The sequence below is a fragment of the Lepisma saccharinum genome, chromosome 7 (genome assembly GCF_977018435.1).
Source record: "Lepisma saccharinum chromosome 7, izLepSacc3.1, whole genome shotgun sequence".
Lineage (NCBI taxonomy): Eukaryota > Metazoa > Arthropoda > Insecta > Zygentoma > Lepismatidae > Lepisma > Lepisma saccharinum.
In genome coordinates this window covers 33,931,383-33,958,425 of record NC_139235.1, presented here as the reverse complement: position 1 = coordinate 33,958,425, position 27,043 = coordinate 33,931,383, and the positions used below count along the sequence as shown (strand labels likewise).

Sequence of the window (27,043 nt, the reverse complement as noted above, 5' to 3'; positions counted from 1 at the left end):
ACCTGAAATGTTGGTGAATACGTGGCGAGAAGTGGAATATCGTCTCGACGTGTGCAGGGCAACAAATGGATCCCACGTTGAGGTGTACTAACATTGAACAAAACTTGAAGGAATCCTCTTTCATGATATGTACTCATTGATGTAAGTTTTCATTACTTTCCCTATTAAATTTATACTTAAAGCTAGGGAGTTATTTTTCAAACATCCTGTATTTCTAGCCAGGGTTCCGTAATGTCTTGTCATGATTTTAGAATACAAGCTAACAAGACAGTTTCCGAGAAGATACAGACACTTAAAGTGCAGAAAACATGGAAATTTTGAATTTTCCGACTGGATGGGATCCCAACTTCGTGAATGGAACTTCCGAAGTTAGGATGGGACGGGATTTTTTTCCCGATCACGGTACCGATTTTTGGGGATCCTGCACACCCATAGTTTCCACCCGAATTCGCCTCTCTTCCCCATTTGGTGGGGACAAATTTGCATGCATGTGTTAAGTGATCAACTTGGGGTAAATAATCTCCATTCCCTAACGCCAGGGCAATTTCGAAAAGGTCTGGAAAATTATATTTTTTTATCGATTTTCTCTCACAACCCATATCGGGATATTTCGCGGAATGGCGTTTTTCATGCGAGAGATTCGAAAACAATCATGTCCAGTCCATACAACAGAAATCACGCCTTGACATTTCCCCTTTCGAATGTGTTTTCGTTGCGGATTAGAAATTATTTTTCTACACGTTCTGTCTACACTGACATTATTCAGCCATGTTGATATTGCGCAGAAGAATGTGTGCGAGAACGTTTGCGTAGTTGTTTTTTGAAGTTCTTAAAATGTAGTTAATCCTGTAAGTAATCTATTCTGTAAATACATCGAAAACTAAATGATAAAATGCGCGAGGCTTTGATGATGAAATACACATTAGAGGTAAGTATGTTTAAAATCAGTTGTCAAGCTAACAGTGTCATGTTCCTGTTTTGGCATCACCAAACCTACTTTTACAAGTTTGTAGAGCAAAGGACCTCACCGAAATTGATAACTCATTATGAGACCAGTCAGGTTTCAAAATAATTATGTGATAGTTTTTAAAAATATCCTACTGATAATGATAGTTTTTAAAAATATCCTACTGATAAGTTGTTATGTTGTAGCACGTATAACATATTGTTGTCAGTATTCATTACCATAATATGGCAATGCAGATAAAATCAGGAGTATACAGGCAGATGTTACAAGGTAGATCGAAATGTTGTTGCATCAATACAGGAGTGGAGTGCTATTCGCGTTTTCTTTAATTTATTTTTGTGGTACTAATTTACTATTCCACAAACAGATTTCTTCATTTTTAGGGAAGAAACTACTTACGGTAATAAGTTCCTGTAGCATTGTCTAACATCTGGAAGGTGTTTTCTGTCATGTAGGAATGTATCATAGCGGAAATCATGTTTTTCATTGAAAATTAATTCTCCGACGGACAATAGCCTTTGGCACGTATACCTTCCTAGATCATCACGCGTCGCGCTTTTATTTTGTTGATGTTCATTGAGATGCAGTGTTTCCAACCAAAAATATGTCGTGGATACGTGCTGAAATTCATACCGGGAGCCCCACAAACCATTGACGGGTAGCCCAAAAAAACATTCACGGATAGCTCCACGAACCATTTCCGGCAAGCTTTGGTTAGTTTAGGCAAGCATAGTTAAAATTTTGTGACCAATTTTGTTTGTAAAACAATGCGAAGAAGTAAAAAAAAAAAGAAATTAAATTAGTACATCAGCTTTCTTCACGAGTGTTTTTTAGTTACAAAGGTTGGAAACACTGGATAAGAAATGAAAATTGACAAAACACAAGCACGATGCGTGATTATCTATGAAGGTGTACGTGCCGTACTGTGTCAAATGCAAGCGAGACAACGCTAATAAAGAATTACTCGTAATGTGAAAAATTGACATGACTTTCATCAAAAAAACGTGAATACACCTTAAAGAATGTTCCCCGAAGCAGATAGGTAAGTATGAATGTTAAAAGTGACGAAACTATGAAGTTACAGGTGTTTGTGGAATAGTAAATGTTTACCGTTAGCTTAGGAGAGTCAGGTTTATTGCTCTTAGTATTCAAATAATGTCTAAATGCTTTCATGGTTAGCTCGTCTTTTTTCTCTGATAAATTGTACTTTTCGAAATTCCAAACACTGATAATTACTTTCATCAAGGTTCAAATTTTATGTAACCTGTGAAAGTAGTTCGAGGATATTTAGTTATGCAGGCCATACTATATGATCAAATACAAGGGTCGTTCAAGGAAAAAGTTTCCCTATGTTTGCAAGAAAATTATTTCTTAAGTTACAGACAAAAATCAAGTTGAACTAAGTAGCATGGTCCTTTCTCACTTTTCAACATAATCTCCAAGGCGGCACAAGCATTTGTCCCATCGTTGCCATCTTTTGAAAGCCATCTGCAAAAAAATTCGGGATCCAGGGAACGAAGAACACTTTTCATGGCTGTTTCCATTCCATCGACGTCCGTTGGAATTCTGGAGTCTAGTGATGAACGAAGCTCTCATCCTGAGTTACAGTACAGCAGAGAAAGTTGTTCCCTTCATTGTGGTACCGGGTCAGAGAATCCAGGCAACATGCCATACGCGTCGTGAGATGTTCTGCAGTGAGTTGTCGTGGGACCCAACGCGATGAAACCTGGCTGACACTGACATTACAGATTCTTCATAAACAACAACCAGATTCCTGTGGATGTCGATAGGAGCAAGACCATTTGCCCACTCATACCGGATCACAGAACGAATCTCTTCTTTACTACACACCGCCAAAACACGTTGTTCCGCCATGACAATGACATGACTCCTTATGGCCAGGGCACGTTTCTCACTGCATGACTCACATGCTGTGCATGCGCTGTAGCCCGCACGAACATTGCATTGTGTGTAAATGTAGAGGAAAGATGAAAGAACACCTTGCTAGTTTCATTTCATTTATCAGGCTCGAACTTTCTCCCAAAGGAAAAAAAAGGAAACTTTTCCTTGAACGACCCTCTTATCTCTTACAGAGTACCTAACACAATATTATGTTTAACATAAAACATAAGATTTAATGCCATTAGAAAACTGAAAGTAATCAAATGGGTGTCCACTGTACCATGAGATTTTGCAAGAAGAAGGGGTCAAATGGACCATCTCCGGGAAATTAATTGAGGTCATCAACAGCAGAATTTTTATTTTGCTTAAATAGTATTGTAGCAGAATAACCAAATAAGGAAACAAGTAAGATTGAAAAGAAGAGTTTAACGTGCAGAAAACAGGCCAGATCATGATGTCCTCGACTGAAAATAATAATAAAAATTGAAGTTTCTGCACTAGAACGATCCTCGTTGAAATGCAGGGTGACTACTCGCCGGGAATTCCACATGAATTCTGCTTGAATTTTTCTCTGTAGACATGAAAATTCATAACTTTTATTAATCCAAATCCCACTGAATTTATACATATTTATAAATGCCCTGAGGCAAGTTTTTCGCAGTTTAATTTTTATTTTTTATCGTCGAAGGAAAAGTTGCGTGGAAAGTAAAACAGATTTCTCTCAACCCGTTTGCTTTATTAGTGTCCTTTGTAGAACAATATCTCACAGACGAAGATAAGATATCCTGAAGATGATTAGGTAAATTTTAGTCTGAAATTCTTATACAATTAACAATTTTTCATAGATTAGAATATAAACCGTAACATTTCTGACTTGTGTTTGTAGATGTATTTCAAGTCTGAATATGAGAAATGGCAAATGTAAACTCTGCACCTTAAATTAAATATTTTAAATATATATATATATACACTATTTAATTTAATTACAAATTGTTAATATGCTTGTGTGCGTACGTGTATGGATGGTGAGAGGCAGCAATACGCAAGTTGGAATAGAGAAAACTTGTGCTGTGAATTTTTGGGGAATTATACTTGAATTGTATCGTGGTCCTAGAGTAGCCACCCTAAAATATCAAATGTGCGTCCCATTAATAAACAAGCCACCAAAAGTGGAAAAGTGATGACCTGATACGTTGAGATAGGTCAAATCCTATGTTTGTAATCCAGTAACTTGTATGGGTTAAGTGTGTGTTTTTTCAAAGTTTCTTACGAGAAAGGCGAAGTATTGTAGAAATGGTTTTTGCAGTAAATTTGAACCTTAGTAAAAGTAAAAGTGAATTTGAAGGTTAATTAGCACTCTTTGCATTTCCAAAAAGTTCTGTTTATCAGTGAAAGTATGTTAAAAGATACCTTATGCAAATATCCCTGCTTTCCATCAACAAGACAGTCCATATACTACTGCTGGCAATAGGCTTGAAAGTGTATTGTCATGGCTTGAAAATGTGCTGGAATGGCATTCCAGTTCATTTAATTTTTTGGATATTTCATTACAATTTCTTTAAAGTGTGAATTGATAATGTCTTTAATGGTACATATTGTAGCATTCGGATAAGCTTCCTCTCTACATGGAGATGCGTTTCTGCCATGAGGGGCTTAGCAGAGTATGTTGGTGTCCATTGCCTTCAACATTTTGTGCCTTGTAGTTCTCGTTCTTATTATAATTCCGTGTGTCTTGGGGATTGAGGCCCAAGATATTTACAAAAAATTCTGATTCTCTTTTTATAGCCATAGTTTCGTAGCTACTTAAACTATGAAATATTGCAATATCCCAATTGTTTCTTGGTTACGTAAGGCCCAAAACTATTGACACTATGTAGAGAATGGCGAATGCAAACCACTCGAAGATTCAGGTGAATGATACAGATGGAATTCTAAGCAGATGTAAGTTTTGAAAATTTCCAATATCATAGCAGTTTCCTGAAAGGAGAGGAAATTTCGAAAATGGCTTCACTGTTTTCAGCCCTTTGTCTGGCTGAACCTTAGGAGTTGCAGGGTAGCGGTGGTATTATCACTTTTGTGGGTTCTACTCCTTGTGATCTTCTTTGAACCGTCTCCCTTATGAACTTCATTATGCAAAAGCACAGGTACCCTGCTTATTAGTGTTTCCTTTTGTTTTTTGAATTTCCCTTTTTCGGTGCTCTTCTGTCATCCTTCCTTCTTTACCCCAATTAACCAAACAGTAAAATTTCAAGTCAATTAAACACCCGTCCTTATGCAAAATTACAATGTGGAAATGTCTTTCTCTTGCATAAATTGATTTTTAATAAATATTATTAAAATTAAGTATTGAGGATATGTAAATCCAATTCCATTTTCTTCCCAGTTGTGCAAGCTGACTAGCATTCACGGTTGCAGTCTGTGTAAATTTTAAAAAGGGAAGAAAATTCCAAAAGACTCTTGTCCATTGTATTTACATTGTTTGATATTTATGTAAATTTTAACATTAATTTTAATACAGTGCATCATTTTACATGTTGTTAATCTCCTCGCTGAAGTAATCAGACAAAGAAAAGAGATGTCAACGAAAGTAAAGCTTTCCATTTCAAGCCCTGGGCGTGGTGCTTGAGATCAGCTCCAACATTATGAGACGTGGATAGCATTTAGGGCATCGTTTCTCAACCTATGGGGCACAACCCACTGCTGGGTCTTGAGAGGATGTTTGGTGGGTCACGAAGTCGGACTCAAATTTATTTACTGTGTCTTAAAAGCCTTTTACATTTAAATTATTAAGATATATTGTTTTAACCATTTAATTTCAACCCATGTTGTACGTAGTCCAAATTCTACATTTGTTATTCGTGCTCTTCCATTACACATTAGTCACATTACTTCAGTGAGTAAAGAAAAAAATATTATCAGTTTCAACTGATAGTCACATTACTTCAGTGAGTAAAGAAAAAAAAAATTCAGTTTCGACAAGTGTGTTTAGTTAGATGTTAGACCAGAGCAAATTGATATTTTGAATCACATATTTACTTTTCTAGGATGAAGTATGTGTAATTTGTATAAGCAAGCTTAAAAGAGGGCTTCTTAATGTATTTGATGTTAGCAAAAAAAAGATTACAAACTGGGTGCACATCCCTACAAGTAATTCTGCCAGCACCCATGCTTATGGGTCCCATGGAGTGTAATATCCTTCAAGGTGGGTCCCGCACTGAAAAAGGTCGATAACCACAGATTTAGGGAAATTATTGTAATTATAACAGCCATAAACTTTGCCTGCTTGTGGCAAGAGAAGGATGGATCATATATTACAGCCATTCCAGTTGTCACGGACGTTACAGTTTTACTAATTTAAAGCTCTTAACATTAAAATTTAAATGTATTTTGTAAACTTTTTTAACATGATGTGATGTGGAGGTGATGACCTCCCTACAGAAGAAACTATGTTGAGTAAAATGTATTACTATTCCGGAAACTGAAAAAAATGTTCAGTCACGGATGTCACAGAATTTGTGAACTCATATTACAGGCTGTGAACTAAAATTTAAAAATCCAGGTTACTGCCCGAGACAAAATTCATTTTATACTCATTGTGTTGATCTGCAAGCTTTACAGGTTCTACTTCTGATCTATTAATTCACAAAAACAAAAAGGAATTTATTTTATAATTGCTTTATTCATGTCACAGATGTTACATGGAATTTGTCACGGATGTTACATCTGACATGATGTATGACAAACAGTAGATTTGTACTGTTCTACCTTTCTTAAATTAATAAGATTACATGGTATAATTAACACAATTATGCAGTGATACATAATTAGGTCTCTTAATTAGAAATCAGAGCAAATAATTTTATTTGGAAGAAACCATGGATTGAAGAAAAGTCTGTGTGGTCATTATCCAATTTGTAATTATTATAACATAAATAGGATTTTAAAGACTTTTCTTAAAAATAAAACTCCTACAAGCAGATTTTGTTTTTGAAATCATAGATAACTCTACTTCCAATTTCCGTTATAGTTGGATTAGGTAGAATGCAGACCACCTGCTTAATGTTTATTTCTTTTTCATCCTCTTCATTAGGTACGAATAAATTGCCAGTTTTTCCATACTGCTTCAAGAAGATCACACGTAAATCACCACTGTTTCGCAAAACACTTGTCTGACACACTGCAACATAGTTATGGCTAACCTGAGTCTTTCCATGACCAGTGATGCAGACTTCAACATATACTCCAGGTACAATATTGACATTGAGTTCAGATAGGTCTAATTCTTCTGTTTTCGAGGTATGTCCAAGTTCATTTATGTTGTTTTCAACAGATGCATCATCATCATCGTCATCAGAATATGATTCAGATCCACTGCCAGAATCAGATGAATACACATCACGCCACCGCAATTTACTGTTCATACTGTGTGGCACTATTTCTGGAAAGGCAACTTGTACTTTGTTTGACAGATTTTGAAGTCAATCCAAGAGCTACATGTACATCATCAATTTTCTTGATGTGATGTATTTCTCATATTCCTGGTGCCATTCGCACGTACTCCCATCGTTTGTTCAAAAATACTGAAGTTTCTTCTGTCTCTTTCTTGGTTACAAAAAGAACCTCAGTTGACTTACATTGAGCTTCAGCGACTTTGAAGAATTCTTCAGCATTTTGAACAGTACAATGTTGTGATTTTACTGCTGTCCAGACCATTCGTTTAACTTGCCCGCCAATGGTATCAACTGCTCCTTTACCATGGCCAGCTGCAAAATAGTTCCACTCTACAGTTTCCACACTGAGATCATCAGGCAAGTGGCACATATTGAAAGCTGTATACTTGCTCTTAAATTGGAAACAACAATTATCTGAAAATATCATCAGATTACGTAAAGGGGCATCAGGGTATCTACTCTGAAAATGAGATACTATTGTCTTAATGAAAGTCCAAGCTGAATGTCTAGAGTGACTTACATCATCACTTACAACCACATATTGGTCTTCATCGCTTCGGCTTTTTTCCTCCTCCACTCCTGTACCCTCAACCTAGTCTTTTCGCTCCTCAAATTTAAAAGGTTTTTGTCTTTTGCACACTTTTCCTTTTCTTCTTGCCTTTTTAACCTATTTCTTTTTCTATCCTTTTCCAAATATGCAGCCCATCTCTGGATTTTCAGATTTCATTTTAGCTCTCATTTTTGCCATTCTAGGAGCAGACTTTACAGGTGGCATTATCTGCAACAAGAGAAAACATAAGCTTGGAGCAAATTATAGGTTATTTTATGTTTCTGTTTACCTACCACTGATTTTAAGGACATTTCATTATAACATAAAAAATAAATTCTAGATGAAACGAAGAAAAATAATTTCATTTTACTCTATGACTTAATATAATCAAGTTCTACACATCAATAATATATTTTAAATCTCTCTGAATTATACCAGTAATAGGTTATGTAACATGAACTATAGTTCATAAAGTTAGACAACCCAAACCTAAAAGTATCAGTGGTGATAGAAATGTAACATCCGTGACATCTATTTTATTCTTATTTAAACTCAGATAATATCTTTAAGATGGTAGGGTGCAAGTATTTTACTAGAATGCCAACATTATCTACTTTTGACAAAAACAAATTTAGTTCAATTCTGAATTTTTAAAAAGTATCTTCTTTTTTGTCACGGATGTTACACCATGTACATCTGATTACTGTTTTACAATTAATTCATAAATTTACTCACCTTGGTCTCTGAAATTCAGTGTGTAGACTCTCAAAACATAAACAAAACAGTAAACTTCCTGAGAATGGAGTTAACAGTTGAACTGAATGTCAAGGGAGCTGCCAACTTTAGTGAATGAAACTGGCCATGTATTGCCAACTAACAGCAGCTATTTCTTGTAACAATAAAACATATCAATTATATTATTTTTCAAAATATCTCAGCGGAATGCTTAAATGACAAGTTTTATCTACTCAGTGCATGCAAATAGAACATATTTTTGATTATTAATTTTTTTTGGTATAATTCCCTCTTTACCCGGAATGGCTGATTAGTATATGGAAGGAGAAAACCATTCTATATACAAACACACAATAAGTAACAGCTAAAACAGGAAGTATGTGTTGACACACAAATAGAAACCTAACCATGTAAAATATGTCTGTGTATCATGATGAAAATTGGAATTAAACAATCAGAACTTGGGCCAAAACAAATGTAATAAGTGTAATTTTGTCATTTTTGTTATGTGTTGCTTGTTCATAGTAATTTAATTGTTGCCCCTGTTTGCTTTGTAAAAATTGTCAGTACTTTCATTTTTTTAACCCCTCAAGCCGGTTCGACGTACACGTGTACGGACCCTCATAGTGCTTCTAGAGGCAGTTCGACGTACACGTATACGTCCCGTGTAGTAGTGACGAAATGATGCATATTCTGCCATCTGTTGTTTTCCCATATGAATGAAAACACATGTAACTCAAGAGTAGACTGCAATGTTCTGCTGTCTGTTGGTTTGCTTCCAAATACATGAAATTATATGCGATTGCATCACTTTATTACATAAAAAAAACAGCTGAGAAATGGCATCGAAGCGGATGAAATTGGTGCATTTTTAGAGGAAAGTTACAGTGAAGGTTCAATTTATTCATTTCTATCTACAAGTGAAAGTGAAGTAAACTATGCAGAACAGGAAGTAGATAGTGTCAATGATAGTGAAAGCGAATTAGATGGCATTACATCCTCACCTGTTGCGTCATCGAATGTAACCTGGAACTGGAAAGAAGTTGACGACTCTTTCAAAGCAAATAAACCTGCGTTTTGTGGATTGTGTGGTCCCCAAAAAGCAGTCAATAATATTCTTGATGCCTTTTTGTTGTTTTTTGACAAACAAGTTGTACAACTCATTGTCGGAGAAACTTACTTATATGTCGACACTTGTATTCAACACGAATGTGCAAATGGCAACCAGTTACCGTGGCAGAAATATATCTTCTTCTGGGAATATTTATGCTTATGAGTATAGTTCAAAAGTGTTTATTGGTGTTCAGATAGTGAAGTAGGACTGTGTTTCGAAGCATGTTTTAAATTGTACCACACAACGTTGGACTTCTAAACTAACAAGAACACAAGACAGAAGGAGTACTTTGTAAACGTAACATGTATTTTTTATTATTATTATTTTTGTTATTATAGTATAAATGTCATTATTTATACATTTTTGTGTAGTGTGAAGTTTCGTTTACAAGTCCTGAAAATTTCATTGTAATTGAGCAAATGGCTTTTAAGATATGTTCAATTTTGTGACATTATGCGAAAATTGCTGTTTTGGTGATTTAAAATTACCGCCTCTCGCATCGGCTGATGGGTATTTAACTCCCGGCTTGAAGGGTTAAAAAATTAAGATTTAATAAACTAAATTCAAGTAGAGTTTATGAACTATATCTGATTTGAAAAATAGTTGTGATAGAAGTATGTTAATATGAATTAGCATATAGTTATTTGGACTTTAGTAACAAATATTTTTTTCTTTCTTCTAGGTACTTTGTGTACTCATGATGGGGCCGTGTTTAGGACAGAATTCAATAAATAAACTGTAAATGTTACTACGAAAACAAGATGTCAAATAAATATAAGCCACCTAGTGAACCACCACGATACCAGCCACCTCCTCAAGTCAATAGTGGAATCCAAGTTCTAAAACATTATCCCCCACCACCACCACCATCTTTAAAAGATGGGAAGCATTACCCTTCGTCTGTGCATGTTGATGGCGTTAAGCCATTTCAGCCTCCTCAAGAAGTGGGGAAGTATTACGCTGCCCCTCCGCCCCCTTCAGTGCAAGTGCCAAAGGATGCAAAGAACTATCCCCCGCCACCAGGTCAGGGCCAGCAAATGCACTACCCACCACCGGCACCATCCATGGTACATAATCAACAGCAGGCTCACCCGCAGCAACAACACCCACCCCAACAGAATTTCCAACCAATTGCTCAAAATGGTCCAAAGCTAAGTGATGAGGAACTCTTGAGGATGGGACCTCTCGAGATTCTGAAACGGTTACGCAAGGCGGAGGGAGACGTGATGCGAATGATGATGGATCAGGGACAGATTATGCGAGAAGTCAATCGCAGGACGCAGGGGCAAGCGATGGAAGTTAGGGCTTTGAAGGATGTTAATCAGAGGCTTCAGGATGACAACCAGGAGCTCCGAGACCTTTGCTGCTTCTTGGACGACGATAGGCAGAAAGGAAGGAAGCTTGCTCGTGAATGGCAGAGGTTCGGTCGTTACACGGCAAGTGTGATGCGGCAGGAAGTTTCGGCATATCAAGCGAAACTGAGAGAACTTGATAATAAGCAGCAGGAATTAATCAAAGATAATTTGGAACTGAAGGTAAGCGGTTCACTCTCATTTCTTGCAACTTTGCCTTTTGTTGTTTGCTTAGTGACAAAAAAGCCAAGTTTAATTTTGTTTATCCACTATATACAGGGTAACTTCAAAGAATTAATTGCATGTCTCCATTGTAATATATCACTGCCCTACACTTAGGTTTTTCAAGCTTTATGCCATGAACTGTAGTTGTCTGAAATTTGCAAATATTCAAGAAGATGGCGGCAACTAGTAGAAGCTGCGCTGATCGTCGTCCCGTTTTTCGAGAATTTTCAGTGTTTTTTCTGAGTTTATCTTTAATCCTGGTGTACTCGTGCCTCCGCTATAGTGTTTCCTCACCGATTTCAAAAGATTTTCATGATCTATCGCGATGGAAATGTGCTGAGAGAGACTTTTCATTTTCGGCACTCGCGGCAACAGGTATGCGTGTCTCCGCCATGGCTTCACCCAGCAGCAGGGAGCAGCGCTCGGCAGGTAAGGGGACCCCAGCCCGGTACTTTCACTTCCTATGCATGGCTTTAATCTGTGGGGACATACAAGTGAATCCGGGACCAGTGAAAACGTTGGCAAATTTCTCTGTGTATTACCAAAATACACAGAGCATTAAGAACAAGCTTTCTGACTGTGCTGCTTTTGCGTGTGAGCTAATGACATACGATTGCTTGATATTTACGGAAACGTGGTTAACTGAAAATGTTAGTGACAGTGAACTACCATTCGCAAGCCATTTTAACATATATAGAAAAGATCGTGCGACTCGCGGTGGTGGTGTAATGATATGTGTTAGCACAAAATGGCCCAGTAAAGTACGCAATGACGTAAAGCGGAACTGTGAATTACTGTGGGTCGAGGTTTCAGTATCCAGTGCAAATAATCTTCTCCTTGGTTCGTACTATAGACCGAATAAAAATAGTCCACTGTATCTTCTCGAAGAATGTCGAGATTCGTTACTTGCAGCAATTGCCTTGGGGGACGTTGCACTTTTCGGAGACTTCAACCTGTCTATTGAGTGGCAAGATCCTGGTCATGGAATCGCGAAGTGTGCAAATGACCTATGGTTCATCGAAACTTTCATTTCTGGTTTAAAGCTAAGGCAGCATAATTTATTCAACACCAGGAAGGACAGTAATCTAGATTATGTTGTGACCACATTGAACAATGTAAACATTACGCCGCGTAAGAACCTCCTCAGTTCTGACCACGATAGTTTGGACGTGTCCATTTCCATCCCCCCACCTACTAAAAGAGGTCATCGCCCATCGATCCAGAAGAAGCGCCACCTATGGAACCGTGCACCGTGGGAGGAGATAAGACGTACCCTCGAATGTTTCCCCTGGGGGCTTTTGGAAGATGGGACAGTCGACGACGCAGGTGAGCTATTTACAGCTGCCATTCATGCAACGGTGAATGACCTTGTCCCTTCGGAAAGAATAGCATCTCGCCGATTTCCAAGTTGGTTCGACTCCGAAGTGCGCGCTCTACTGGCTAACAAGAATCGAGCCTGGCAAGTTTGGAAGGACTTCCCGAGTGAACACACTTACAATACTTTCGCTGTTCTTCGACGGCACTCAAAGTACCTTCTCCGAAACAAATACAAAGAATACATAAACAGTATCAATGCAACAATCCAGGAAAATCCAAAGAACTTCTTCAGTCTAATAAACTCGAGAAGAAACAACAGCAGAATTCCTCTTGAAATTACACACAATAGTGAAAGTGCGAAAGGTGACCGAAGGGCTGAACTCTTAAATGCTTATTTCCACGGTAACTTCTGTCCCCCTGCCCCCCTTGCAACGTTGCCAAACATAAGATCAGTCTGTTCTTCCTCTCTAACAAAGCTTGCCACTACAACCGATGAAGTAAAAAGTCTATTGTCGTCTCTCCCAGCTCACCGTGCCCTAGCGCCGGACAATATCACCACCATGTTCCTGAAGAAAACTGGGGAATCCCTTTCTTATCCCCTCTGCATTCTTCTGAATAGATGTTTCTCGGAGGGCGTCTTTCCTCACGTTTGGAAGCAAGCTAACATCACTCCCATTCACAAAAATGGCAACAAAAACCTTGCTTCTTCCTATAGGCCAATCTCGTTACTCTCTCCTCTGTCCATCATTTGTGAAAAAATCATCAAAGACAGGCTATATAAATTTGTTTCTCCGTACCTTAGCTCAAATCAACATGGTTTTCTTTCTGGTAGTTCCTGTCTTACGAACCTGTCCGTTTTTCTATCACATGCTATGAAATGTATTTCAAACAATTCACAACTGGACGTTATATATTTTGATCTAGCCAAAGCTTTCGATACTGTCAGTCATCGTCTTTTGATTCATAAATTATGCAATAGATTCAACATTCATGGTAACTTTCTTAACTTGCTCACAGATTACCTTAGCGATCGCCAACAACGTGTAGTCCTTCCAGGAACTCTATCTAACTTTCTTCCCGTCCTTTCTGGAGTACCACAGGGCAGTGTTCTAGGACCCCTCTTGTTCATATTATTCGTCGATGACCTTACCGACCATCTCACAGCGGCCTCTAGTAATTACCTTCTTTTCGCAGACGACTGTAAGATTTTCAGAGAAATCTCCACTTCCAATGATGCTCATCTTCTCCAGAATGACATAACAACGTTTTTTTCATGGTGCCTGACATGGAAACTTACTTTAAATCCTGAAAAATGTACTACTCTCACCATCTCTCTCAAAAAGAACCTGTTAAAGTCATCTTACTCCATCTTTGGCAATAACATCAAAGCAGTATCCTCTCATAAAGACCTAGGTATTGTTTTCGACCAAAAACTCACATTTGAAGAACATATTACAGGCACGACAAAAAAGGCTATGCGTCTCTTAGGTTTACTGTATCGTTTCACCGAAATTAGTGACATCTCAGCCCTCACCTTGTACTTCAAATCATTCATCTCCCCAATAATAGAATACTGCTCTCCCGTCTGGTCCATGGCATGTCCCACTCAGCTCTCCAGAATTGATTCTGTTCTTAACTTTTTCCTGGCTATAGTTCGTTACAGGGTTCCCTCATTACGCAACTTTCCAACACCACATCTCCTAGCCTTTCTAAACCTACAGACTCCCTATCAGCGCCGTTTACTGAACGATTTTAGGTATCTTTACAAAATTGTCAATGGTAAAATCCGTTGCAACACGCTCCTCCAGGAATTCCACTTTCGAGTGCCTATGCGCTCAACACGCAACACAAATCTATTTTACACAAAAAAGCCTAGACTGGAAATTCATAAAAGATCGCTCTTCCACAGACTTCCCACTCAATATAACAACCTCCCATCAAGTGCGGATGTATTTTCCACAGAATATGCCTTTCGGTCAACCATCAGAAGGTATGTTGCCAAATAATATTTAAATTGTGCTATCTTGACTTATTTATATTTATATTAATATTTTGTCTTATTGTGCTATTTTTATTTTTGTTCTTTTTTGTTATTTTCATTGTTACTGATTTCAGTGTAAAATGGCTACGTGCTGTATCTGGAATTTTCTCAATAAATAAATAAAAATAAATAAAAGGTAATGTGTTTGAAAGTATTTTTTTCCCAATCATTCCATCAGTAGGCTGCAAAATTTAACATCTTCCCTTAATAGTCATTGATATCTACAGAGTTTTGCAACTGTTCAACAACTCAGTAATAATAATGATAATTAATATTTGCTTGGTTATTTTACAGCACCTTTTTTTTTTCCACGTTTGGCTAATCACGACAACGAGGATTGATGATATGATGAAATTGAAGAAGGGATAGTCACAAAGAATACCCATGCCTGGGCTGGGATTCAAACCCAGACGCTAAGCACACCATTAGAAAAGTCAGCTATAATTATTAACTCTACTACTGCGTTTAATTACTCTGATGATGATTAGGTTATGCGGTAGAGTTGATTTTTGTAAGGTGTATAAGGTGAAAATGGTCATGTAATTTGGCATTTGCAAGATAAGAAAATTATTGTTTTTGAAGATATTTGCTCTCAAAATTCATTTTGGAGAAGTCATTGTGCTCTTACACTTCATCTGTTGGAAACTTTTTAAGGTTGGAAATACTAAAACAACCAATCCTAACCAGCCTAACCTATTTGCGACAGCATTCAGCAATTGGGCCAGTCATATTCTGGACACCGTGTGTATGGCAAGATGTATTCATTAGCTGTAGATCTTTGATGCGCTTGTAGCCAAAGTAGCCTTTACAAAGTCTGTATATGCATTACAGGAATTGTGTTTGTATCTGGACGAAGAGAGAAGTCAAAGCACGTGTACAACATGTGGCAGTAGCATGCGCCAGTGTCATAGGGACGACGGTGACGGAAGCAGTTCAAGTACGAATGCAGATGAGCCTCCTGTGCAGTTCGTGGGCAACCAACGGAGAAGTGAGAGCCGGGAACGCCTGTTGGAAGAAAGCATGCAGAGGCAGAGGACAATATTTAATGGTAACGTACAGCAAATTTGTATATTACTGGATGTAAACTATTACTAGCATTCCTCCTACTGCCTTCTGTAACCAACTTTGATGCCTGAACAATGTGGAAGTTAAGAATTGTCAAGAATTCTTACACAAAATTACAAATTTCGTATAAAGCCCCAGTCGGCAATATTCATATTATGCAATATCCCCAAACTTTGGGAAATTATCGGCCATTGCTACAATGAGTGGCGATATCAGCAAATTTTTGTAACATTTGTAGTAGATCAGCAGATATAAGTAGATATGTCAGTTGTGTCTGGTGTTAGATTTTTCCAGAAATGGGATTTTAAATGGGGAAAAAAAATATGCCCAAGTGTGTACAATTACGTGCTTTCCTGCCAATCCAGACTAGCTTATCTGAAAACAAAGTGTACTTAAAATAAACTTTCAGTACTTCCTGGCAATGGGCATACAAGATTTTATCTAATTTTTCAGTACTAAGTTTCTCTCTCATGCTTGTACCACTCATACAAATTGTCTTTAATAATTTTGTAATTAAAAAAAAAAAACTAAAATCGGTAGTACAAGAACCGTGTATGAACCAAAGGTTGAAAATATTAATTTTTACTTTCTTGTCTACACTGATGTGTGGAATGCCTGAAAATGGAAGGTGAACCTGCCCAATATTCATATAAACTCATAATTATTTTAGTTTAGCATCAATCGTGATTCTAAACAATAAATCCCCAGTTCAGGTTTTGTGTAAGTCATAGATTTTTGTATGTGCGTTACAAATAACGTTTAGTAAAATGTTAAAAGGGATTCGAGATAACTTAAATGCAACAACAAATTATTTGTATTTCTCCTACATTGCTCTTCTACCTCATAACACTAATCGCTAGGGGCATGCATATTTCGTTTTTAACGAAAAAACGAAATTTAAAAAAACACATTGTAGTGTTAATTTTTCATGTTTTTGAAAGGTGTGAGATGCATTTTGTGACCATATTTTGTCACGAAATAATGCGAAATGAACTTCAAAAAGCGAAATGAACTCTTAAACACGAAATTCAGGGTTTATTCACCGACGCGACACCTTCTGAGGTCTGAATTATCCTGAGAGTTATGCAATTTCCGGAAAATTGATTAATTCTGCTGTTAATATTGGAGATGCAAAAATGGACCTCTTTACACAGAAATAAACTTAATACTCTGATAACTACATAAATGTGCTATTAGAAGTGAAATGTTAATTCTGTGGAATAAGTGTAGTTTTTATATCAAATTTAGGATTATATTCACAATTTTAAAACCAATAAGTCTTTTTATATACCACTTTTCATCCATTTTTTCACCGCTATAACACCGATATTTTATTTTATTTACCGCTTTTGAACCCGAAATTGACTCAGTTTTTGTACCGAAATTTTGCTTTTTTATTTACCAAAAATATGTGCCTCTACTAATCGCAATAAGAACTTTATAAGAAATTCATGTGAACTGAAATCAAGAACGTTTTCAGTTTGTCAATATGCTTGGCCACCAAGATAGCAAATGATTACTGTTCTGTGAAAAGCAATTATGGAGCTGATTGGTGGATACCCTCATTTTGTGTGGCACTTGATGGTGTTGATGTGTACCAAAAATTATTACAAGAGTATGTAACAAGTTAATGGTCAAGTAATTAATAATCCATTATTTGCAGATCAAATCATGCAGTACATTCGTAGTCTGGAGCAGAAGGTCCAGCAGTTGGAAGAAGAGAAGAGAGCACTTCAGCAGAAGTTGATGCATGGAAATATGGAGGGAGGGGAGAGTCATAAGATACACCTGTTAAATCAGGGGTTAAACCACGGCAATGATGTCAATGATAATGGCAGCAAAGATGATGTAAGTATCAAGGTGCAGTTACCCTTTAGAATATGTAGTTTTTTTTTTTACAGGAAACGTATGGTTTTCAACAAAAAAAATATGATTTAACATATTGGTTCTGGTTAACAGTGACAAATCAGGCTGAATCAGGAGCTCACGTGATAGAGCAATGGCACAGTATGCCCGAGACCCAGGTTTTAAGTCCTGTTCAAGCATGCATTTTTTTATTTAAAATTCTACATAGTACATTTCTTGTGTTTGCTAAACTGTAAACCAAGGAATATATTGTATTTTTCTTAATTCTGTACAGTACTTGGAATTTTCCAATTTTTTTAAAAAAAGTACCATGATCATACTAAAAAATAACTCCAGGTTTTAAGTCCTGTTCAAGCACGCATTTTTTTTATTTAAAATTCTACATAGTATTTGCTAAACTGTAAACCAAGGAATATATTGTATTTTTCTTAATTCTGTACAGTACTTGGAATTTTCCATTTTTTTAAAAAAAAAAGTACCATGATCATACTAAAAAATAACTCCTTTAGTAATATATCTACATCTCCTTGGTGCCTGTGGCCTGTCAAAAATTAATATGGTGTATAAGCAGTGCTCAAAAAAGTTTTCTTCAAAGCTAGGTGCCAGCTCTGAAAATCAGGCGCCAGGAAACTACCTACTAGCAATTGTGCATAGTACAGTGTGTTTCAAAAGTCGCACAACCCAAATTTTGAAAATGTATATCATGAAAACCGTAAGAAGTATTTACACCAGGTTTTCTGCACTAAACTAATCATGTACGCTATCACTGGGTTAATAAATTTATGTTAGCATGTATCCAAATAAAAGCAATTACATTATTTTAAAAAATATTGTTAATTTGCTGAAAACATCTGAGAATTGATTTTCAACAATATATACCAACGTAGAAATTTTCAGCAAAAATGCAGGTTCGACCAGGACTCGAACACGGGTCTCTGATATACCGTGCCATTGCGAGCTACTGAGCCAGCGTGGCCTTGCCTGATTTTTTGCTGTTGCTGTTTTACCTGCATGGAATCTTCTCTGCCAGTGCTACCGCAACGGGATCTGTTGCCTTTGAAACGCAGTAGACTTCGACGTTGCCTGGTTCCTCCCAGCGTAGAGATGTCAATCCATTAAATTAGGCACACACAGGAAATGTACTACGTAGAAATTTTCAGCGAAAAATGTATTAACATCTCTACGCTGGGAGGAACCAGGCAATGTCGAAGTCTACTGTGTTTCAAAGGCAACAGATCCCGTTGCGGTAGCACTGGCAGAGAAGATTCCATGCAGGTAAAACAGCGACAGCGAGAAATCAGGCAAGGCCAGGCCGGCTCAGTAGCTCAGTGGTTAGAGAAATCGTACAGTATGCCAGAGACCCAGGTTCGAGTCCTGGTCGAGCTTGCATTTTCGCTGACAATTTATACGTAGTACATCTGTGTGTGCCTAATCTTCAATAATAATACCAACTCTTAACAATTTGTGGGTTCAGTTGTTGGTGTTTGACTAGTCGTAAAACAGTTGCTTTGTGAGGTACAGCAGAAGCAGGGGATTTTTCCTGGAAAACCTCTTGCACATGAGTGTAAGAATTAGTAGTAAAATAATCTTCAGCAATGCACACGTGCTGCTAAAGAGAATACACGATTCTGAATCAATTCAAAGAACAGGCATAGTAGCGTCGAAAGTGAGCGAAGAGAATTCAGTATAACCAGAGGCAGACTAGGATTCTCTCAAGACTCCAATTTCGGCACAAAATCTTGGTTTATGATTTTTCACGTAAATGTATAGCCAATCCTTATGCACATGTGGCGTGCGTCTGTTGACAATATTTCGACCTGCTAGCATTGCCATATATGTCCCAAAAATGGAACTTTTTCATTCAACCCATAAAATCGCCAATAAAGAACCCATCAAATGTTGCACATGTCCAATATTGGTCGCAAATGGCAGATTGACATGGCATCAGACATCTAATTATGACCCTTCTATAATTTCTTACGCAAAAGTGCATTTCTGGAAAAATTTTAACGTTGCCTTCCGCCAGTTATTAATTTATCTAAATTTTCTGTATGAAGAAAACTGATAATTTTAAGCATTGAAAAATATCTGAATGGATGAGACTTTATAAGGATGAAAACCCAGTGTAAATCTCTTAGGGTTTTCATGATATACATTTTCAAAGTTTGGGTTGTGCAAATTTTGAAACACTCTGTATAAGAAGCTGAGCATCACGATATTCAAGACATCGCTAAATCATTCGAGAAAACAGGAAATGGGGTGTTGGGGGAAAAAGGGTGAGAAATTATTACTGAATGTTCACAACATTGATTTTAAAAAGAAATCATTTGCTAACTTATGCTGTACTGCAATTTGAACTTAGAATCATCAAAGTTTCGTACATATTACAGCATAAGATCACAGTCACCAGGCTGAAATTTTTAGTCGCCCTGGCGACCGGGATTTTTCGAGCCCTGTGTATAAGTTTAGTTTTTTAGATGTTGTCTCATAGATGTTGTCTTTGATGGAGGAAACATTTTGTCCTTTTTCTCAGATCTGAAATTTAAGCCCAAGCTTCATCTCATCTTCATCTTAATTCTCCTTCATCCTTACATGAGTAGCTTATGCCGGCCAGATTTGATGCTCCTAGGATTATAATCCTCCATGCTTGTGGTGTTACTACTTAGGCATTTTGAGTACTGTATGCTTGTGGTAATGGTTCAATGCATGAAAAATGCACATGCATCATTTTCAAGAGCCAACAATACAACGAGATGAAAATTGAGCATATTAAAGAATTTCAACCACTGAAGAGACAGAAGTTTGCAAATACTTCTTGCAGTCGCATACAAAGATTTAAATAAGGTGCAAATTCATTTCTCCACATTACAAACTTAGTTCCATGCTCAATATTCACTGTTCTAAATGATTTGTTCATCCTCCTCTATTTCTTTTAATAATCATTACAGAATTGAACTTTTAATTGTCAATTACAATTGTATTACAGAATAAATGCTGATTACTCCTTCCCCCCGCTCTTCCTGGGATGCTTCTTAACAAAAGTGTATTCGCCTCAGATCAGAGGGGGTTATTAATCTGAAACTGATTCAAAAAGACATCTGGTTGAACTAATAATAGAAACTGTACTTTCATTGCCTGACTCCTTTGTTCACTCAATTTTTTGATGGAATTCACACATATTATTCTCAAGAACTGTCATTAAACTCATTATTTTCAGTGTTCTTGAAAAAGATGCATGCAAATCGTGCTAAAATAGTTGCAGTTTCACTTTTTGAGGACTGAATTTTGCAATGGAATTAACATTCAAATAGCACACATATCTTGTAAAATTACGAAAAGAAAATAATAATAAATAAATAAAATTACTTACACGTGGTTTAAAAGGTTCCTTTCTAAAACCGATGTTCCAAAGCCATAAGTAAAACTTGTATTTTTATTTAGTAATTTGCCAGCTTTGGTTATGCAGACCTTCAAGAAGTAAATTGTAAAATAGCAATGCTTCTGTTATTGCAGCTGTAGCTTTCCCCAAGTCATCATTATCATGGGCTTTAATTTTTTTCAGAACCTTGCCTTTTCCCGACCAGAAGCTGTGGTACACGCTCTGCAGGTGCTTGAAGTGCGAGAGCAGATGGAGCGTGCGGGCCAAGGTGTGGGGCCAGACATCGACCCTGCAGATCTTGAAGATGGGGAGAAGGCATTAATTAGAGAGATGTGCAATGTGAGTATTTCAGTATGTTTTGTGCAAAGGAATGTTCTGAAGTGTGATCAAGAATTTTGTTTTTACAGTAGACCAACTAGGAGAGAATGCATTCACCCTACATGAGTTCTGATGTTTATCTCCGGCCCCGTAACTAGATATTTTAGCACACTTGGTAGAATTGAGCACAGGCATTTTTTTTTGTGCAATTTTTATTATCTTCTTATAACATAGTTTGTGATATTCACATCCTACAAATTTTGAAATGAGGCAAAAAATTTAGCTTAGCATGTTTAAGAATATTGTCTAAAGAATATCTTGAAAACATACTACAGTGAAACTTCTATTTTACGTTTTTCAGGGGATCAAGCTGAAAAAAACTCAATATGCAGGAAAATGTAAAATCTAGGAAAATTTTGTAGCATTTTGCTCTGTTGGGACCATAAATATTGAATGTATAATGTAATACTGGGGAACATAAATTTGGGGTTTCACTGTAGTACTACAATTTTGTAAAACAGAAAATTCAAGCAGTGTGTTACCAGAATGTACGCCTACTAGTAAAAGAAGGAAAACTAATAATTCAATGTGCAGTACAAGGAGGTACCCAAAAAAACCCAGAATGTTGTCACCTTGTTTTATTTTGATCGTACATGTACATGTTGTAGGTATATTCAGGTAAGCATGTCTACTCTAGTCACCTTCAAAGTATTGCCCATGTGCTTTAATGCAATTGTCCCAACATTTTTCCCACTGTTGAATACAGTTTCGAAACTCCTCTGGCATAATATTCTTGAAGGTATTGTCAGTAATGTCTTTGATGTCATGGAATCGCTTCCCTTTCACATTCCTCTTCATCCGCGGGAACAAAAAAAAGTCACAGGATGCTAAATCGGGTGAGTATGGGGAATGGGGCACAAGCACCATGTTTTTCTTCTAAGAACTGTCGCACTGACATGGCCGTGTGGGCTGGGGCATTGTCATGGTGCAGTAACCACATTCCACTTCTCCACAGTTCTGGATGCTTCCGTCACACACTTTCACGCAATCTTCTCAAGACATTCAGGTAAAGTTGCTGGTTCACTGTTTGTCCTTGGGGAACAAATTCCCTGGGGACAATCCCATTCACACCAAAGAAACAAATCAACATTGTTTTCACATTGGATCGAACTTGACGTGCTTTCTTGGGATGTGGTGAATTTGGAGTCTTCCACTGGCTGGATGCTTGTTTTGATTCAGGATCGTATCCATAGCACCAGGACTCATCCCCAGTCACAATTCGTTTGAGAAAATTTGGGTCCTTGTGCAGTTCAGCCTTCAAGTCAAATTCAAATCATCAGTTAAAATGAGCTGGCAGGTACTCCAGGACAACTCCACTTCTTCAGAAATTTGCTGGATGGTCTTTCGACGATCTTCATAAATGGCACCTCGAACTTTTCCAATGTTTTCTTCATTTCTGCCTGTCGAAGGACGGCCAGGCCTTGGGAAGTCTTCAGTTGACATGTCGCCATCTTTGAACCGGGAAAACCACTCGTAGACTTGTGTCTTTCCCAAAGCAGCTTCATTAAAAGCTTGGCGAAGCATAACAACGGTCTCAGCAGTCGTTTTTCCCAACAAGAAACAAAATTTAACACAGGTCCTTTGCTCCTTGTGGTCTGCCATCTCAACAATCACTCAAAAATCGCCAGACTCTTGCCGCAACACCACAAACAATGCAACACTACGAACGAACCGCTCAGCACAGAATAATGCCAACTTGCAGATCGATGCAAGATATCCCATACTAATGACACCTAGCGGCACAAACCGTAACTACATCGGTAATCCGCGCAACATTATGATTCCGTTGTTTTTTTTTTTTTTTTTTGGGGGGGGGGGTACCTCCTCGTATATTCTGAGTATAAAAATTTGTAAATTAAAATTATTCAATTCTGCTCGAAAGATTAACATATTTTAAAGATTTATTCGTTGCCATTAAAAAAAAAAAAGCTTTGAATGGTTCACTAGGTCTCACTGCACTTTAAAACTGATCATGGTCGTATGTTTTACCAAAGCCTGACGGATACTGAGTGCACGGGCACTGTGTGCACAGCATCTATCGATTTTACCTCCAAGCATGAGGTGTTTTTCTTCAATATTTTTCTCATTCACCATAGCTAATTGTTCCAGAAAGAAAACCGATGTGAATAATGTACTCCATATTTTTCTGCAGGTTGTTTGGAAGAAACTGGAGGAAACCCCAACGCAGCGAAGATGACAAGTATATGAGAACAGGAATGAAGTAGGAAGCTCGGCATTCCCTATCGCATGTAATTCGGAAGAAGGAACTCCTGTTTAAGCTGCATGTAAAAGAAGTGAGCATCATTAAACCCTAAAGCCAAACTTAATAGACCATAGTATCAATTGGCCTTGGACAAGGTCCTTCGGTGAAGCAGTGAGGTGTATTTTCCTACCATGTTTTGTCACGAAATTATGCGAAATGAATACTGTATTTGTTTCAGGAGTTTGGTGGAAATTTTTACCAATATCCTCGTATATTGCAAGTTACTGCAAAATATATGCTGTCTTTGATTATGACAGATCATATTGAAATATGAAAGAATCAATTCTTGCAGGATATGCAAGAAACCAATCAACACTTTCGTGGAATAACTCTGAATTGGTCAAAAGACACAATTTTTATTACTTGATTGTGACTACTAAATACAAAACTTTACGATTTACAATTATATGATTACATAGGAATCTATTTAAAAAGCTTGAATTTCTCGCCACATATCATCAGCATCATAAGTAGGAAAACCAGATACCCAAATTTTCAAATCCACCTGGTTCTTCAGAGATTGAGAAAGGAAATGCAGTACCTTAGTTAAAAGCTTTAATTTCTCAAAAATCAGGAAGTCACGTCCACCTGGTTCGTCTCTCTGCCAGTGGCACTGACAGCTCAAGAATTCCTTAGTTTTAAGTTTTTAACCATTTTTAGCTGTGCAACACTTTTCTTTCTCAATCGATGAAGAACACAAAATTTGAATTGTTTTAAGGTGTGTGTCTGGACAGTAGTCTTTTACCCTACTTGTAACAGTGTGCAGTCATTCACAAAAGCTGAACAGAACCCCGGGTCTGAATCAAGATGTCTGTCAAACTTCATGATATACAGAGTTGTTCAAGGCCTTGTTTAGTTACAATTCTTAATAGCCACTGTTCCATAGTAGGCCTAAATATCGGAGAAAACATTGCATTTGTTCTTAAGTTTATATTCCACAGATGTATTTCTTTGAACCAAATGAAATCGTGTCGCTGCCAATGACCTTGTCTTCCGATCCACTTATTTTGCACATCTTCCTCTTGGCATTAGCAATTTGAAAAGTATTCATGAGCTTTCTAGTGCATTCCGCATGTTCTTTATAAAATGAGGCCTTAAAAATTTGAACTGCACTGGAAACCTATCAAGTACCCTGTATTTGACTATGGTCCCATTTGCCGATATTATCACATGAGTGTGTTTGTCAACAATGTGCAAAGTTTTACTCTTTTGACGAGTTTCAGCAGAACAAAATCTATTGGCAAAAACATGAAAATTTCCTCAAGAGAAGTAGAACAAAATAAGGCTAAACTACCTCCCACCACCAGTCATTAATTCCTGAAAGTACGAGATTTTCTTGAACGATCAGAGTTGTAGAATGAAGTGCAATTGTTTCTTTTGTAGTGCGAATGTATACACTATAAAATAGTAATTTTCTTTTTGTGGGAGGTAATGTTTTATGAAAGAACTCGCAGGTATCGTTTATTGTTGAGCTCCTAGATATTTATAGTAGTACAAAATGTATTTTAGGGTGGAGGCTAGTCCTTTATGACCTAAGTCTAATTTTTTTTTGTTAGACAATATGATAGTGGAAGCATGATTTATTTTTTTGTACAGCGTGTATATTAAATTAAGATACCCCAATTTTTTGTTTCCGGTTTCTGTTACTGTTACGTTGTATATAGTGTACAAAGATTTTTATTCATTTTGAAAGCTTTTTTTAGTTCATACTGTTAATTTGGAAGAAAGATATGTTGTCATTCATGTAACATTTACTAACATCATCACATTTTTTTATGCAGCAGATATATTGTGTAAAGTATATTAAAGAAAAGGTTAACAATTTGTTTTATATTGTGAAAGGTGTATATTATATTCAGATTTGAAATATTTTGTGAAGGATGAAATTTAATGAAAAATGTGTGTGTGTGTGCTATTGTATAAGAGAATTATTTTATATTAGCTGTAGTATGCTTAAACATTCCTACAACTGGACTACTTAACTATTTTTCTAGTATATATTTTTATGAATATTTGTAAAAGATAAAATAGGGTATACAGACAAATATAACTTTATATGACAGTGGTGAAAACCATGTTAGAAGTCCGTCCATTTTTTTCTGTTTCTCTAATCCTTAAAGCTTTTCTAGACTTTTATTGTATTTTTAATTAAGGCATTTTGAGCAAAGTCAAATTGTGTTTATTTATTAGAATTAATTATCTCCCCTACATACAAACTGAAAACTCCAGCATGAATGATGGTAGAGTATTCACAACTACCTCATCGATAATCTCTAAGAACTCTTATATTTTGCTATTCCTGGTGAACATTTCAAATAGTGTAGTGTCTAAATCGTGCCTTGGTAATTGGGATCCTGGGTTCGATTCCTGATTAACATTAACTATGCATAAAATAGATTTATCATGTGTGAACAAACCAATGATTGGCTGAAAAAGTGTGTAATACGTGTAAAATAAGAACATATTTTCGATAGCAAGGAAAGGCTCAGTTTACAAATATGGGTCCAGATTAGTATTTAGATTATACACCATGTGCTTTTAGTCTCATGGACATTGTAAGAAAACTTAACGAGAGCTTCCAAGTTAATTTTAATGAACCTCAATTCAACACATGCTAGATTACATTTTAAATAGGCTATATAAAGTATTAGTATTTAGCTAGCATATAAAAACAGGTGAACATTTTTTTTTATTTGGTACACTACAAAATACCTAATGCTAATAGAACTTTTCACATTGAACTCGAATATGTAACTAGCTCTTCTGCATCCACATTTTTTTGTGACCTAACTGAGGAAAAGATAAAGTTCTCCATGATCACTGCACCATGTACAATCTTGGCCATTTTTTGGGTGTCGTGATAAGCACCTTGCCTTGGTTGCCTTTCCGTTTGCCCACTTCATTAGAGGGTAGGTGAACCCCAGAGCAGCTTCTGCAGGAAATGTCCAACCTTGGATCACCCATCCTGGATTCCCTGCATGTTAACCAGATACCCTACCAAATAGACCACCTAGTTGAAATGTGAAGAAATTGTTATGTTACATACATTTGTGGCCTATTCATCATATCCAGAATATGAGGCTTATTGCTTTTGTTCTGTCGCATCTACAATATTCCTCTTGAGCATCTGGCAATGATGATTAAGCATTCTTACAGTCCACTTTCCCTGGTACCTCATTCTATGCTGAGATCCAGGGAACCCAGGATGGGTGATGTAAGGTCGAAACTTCTCCAGCATCACCATTGTCATGGAAGAAATTCCGGTAGCAATCCAAGAAATTTATTTCCAGGACATATTACAGTAGAACCCTGATTCCCAGATTTCACATTTTCCCGCATTATACATTCAATCTTGATGATCCCAACATGTTAATAAATTTTCCTTGATTATACATTTTCCCGTATTTTAATATTTATCAGCTTGGTCCCCAGAAAAAC

General features: G+C 36.9%; 1 protein-coding gene across 1 annotated transcript; it reads left to right on the top strand.

The window, feature by feature from the left end:
- The first annotated feature begins 775 nt into the window (after positions 1 to 775).
- On the top strand, positions 776 to 25,828 carry Ccdc85 (coiled-coil domain-containing protein 85). The gene is made up of 6 exons (XM_083125154.1): positions 776 to 928; positions 10,402 to 11,254; positions 15,486 to 15,702; positions 17,383 to 17,567; positions 21,148 to 21,303; positions 23,495 to 25,828. The coding sequence occupies exons 2-6, from the start codon at positions 10,481 to 10,483 to the stop codon at positions 23,537 to 23,539; spliced, it is 1,377 nt and encodes a 458-aa protein (XP_082981280.1). The 5' UTR covers positions 776 to 928; positions 10,402 to 10,480; the 3' UTR covers positions 23,540 to 25,828.
- The last annotated feature ends 1,215 nt before the right edge of the window (positions 25,829 to 27,043 follow it).

Bases quoted from the DNA above. Each gene is read 5' to 3' on its own strand.
- Ccdc85 (XM_083125154.1), top strand. From the start codon at position 10,481: ATGTCAAATAAATATAAGCCACCTAGTGAACCACCACGATACCAGCCA. The intron at 15,703-17,382 runs GTAACGTACAGC...CATTATTTGCAG, and splicing joins GCAGAGGACAATATTTAATG to ATCAAATCATGCAGTACATT. The intron at 21,304-23,494 runs GTGAGTATTTCA...ATTTTTCTGCAG, and splicing joins TAATTAGAGAGATGTGCAAT to GTTGTTTGGAAGAAACTGGA.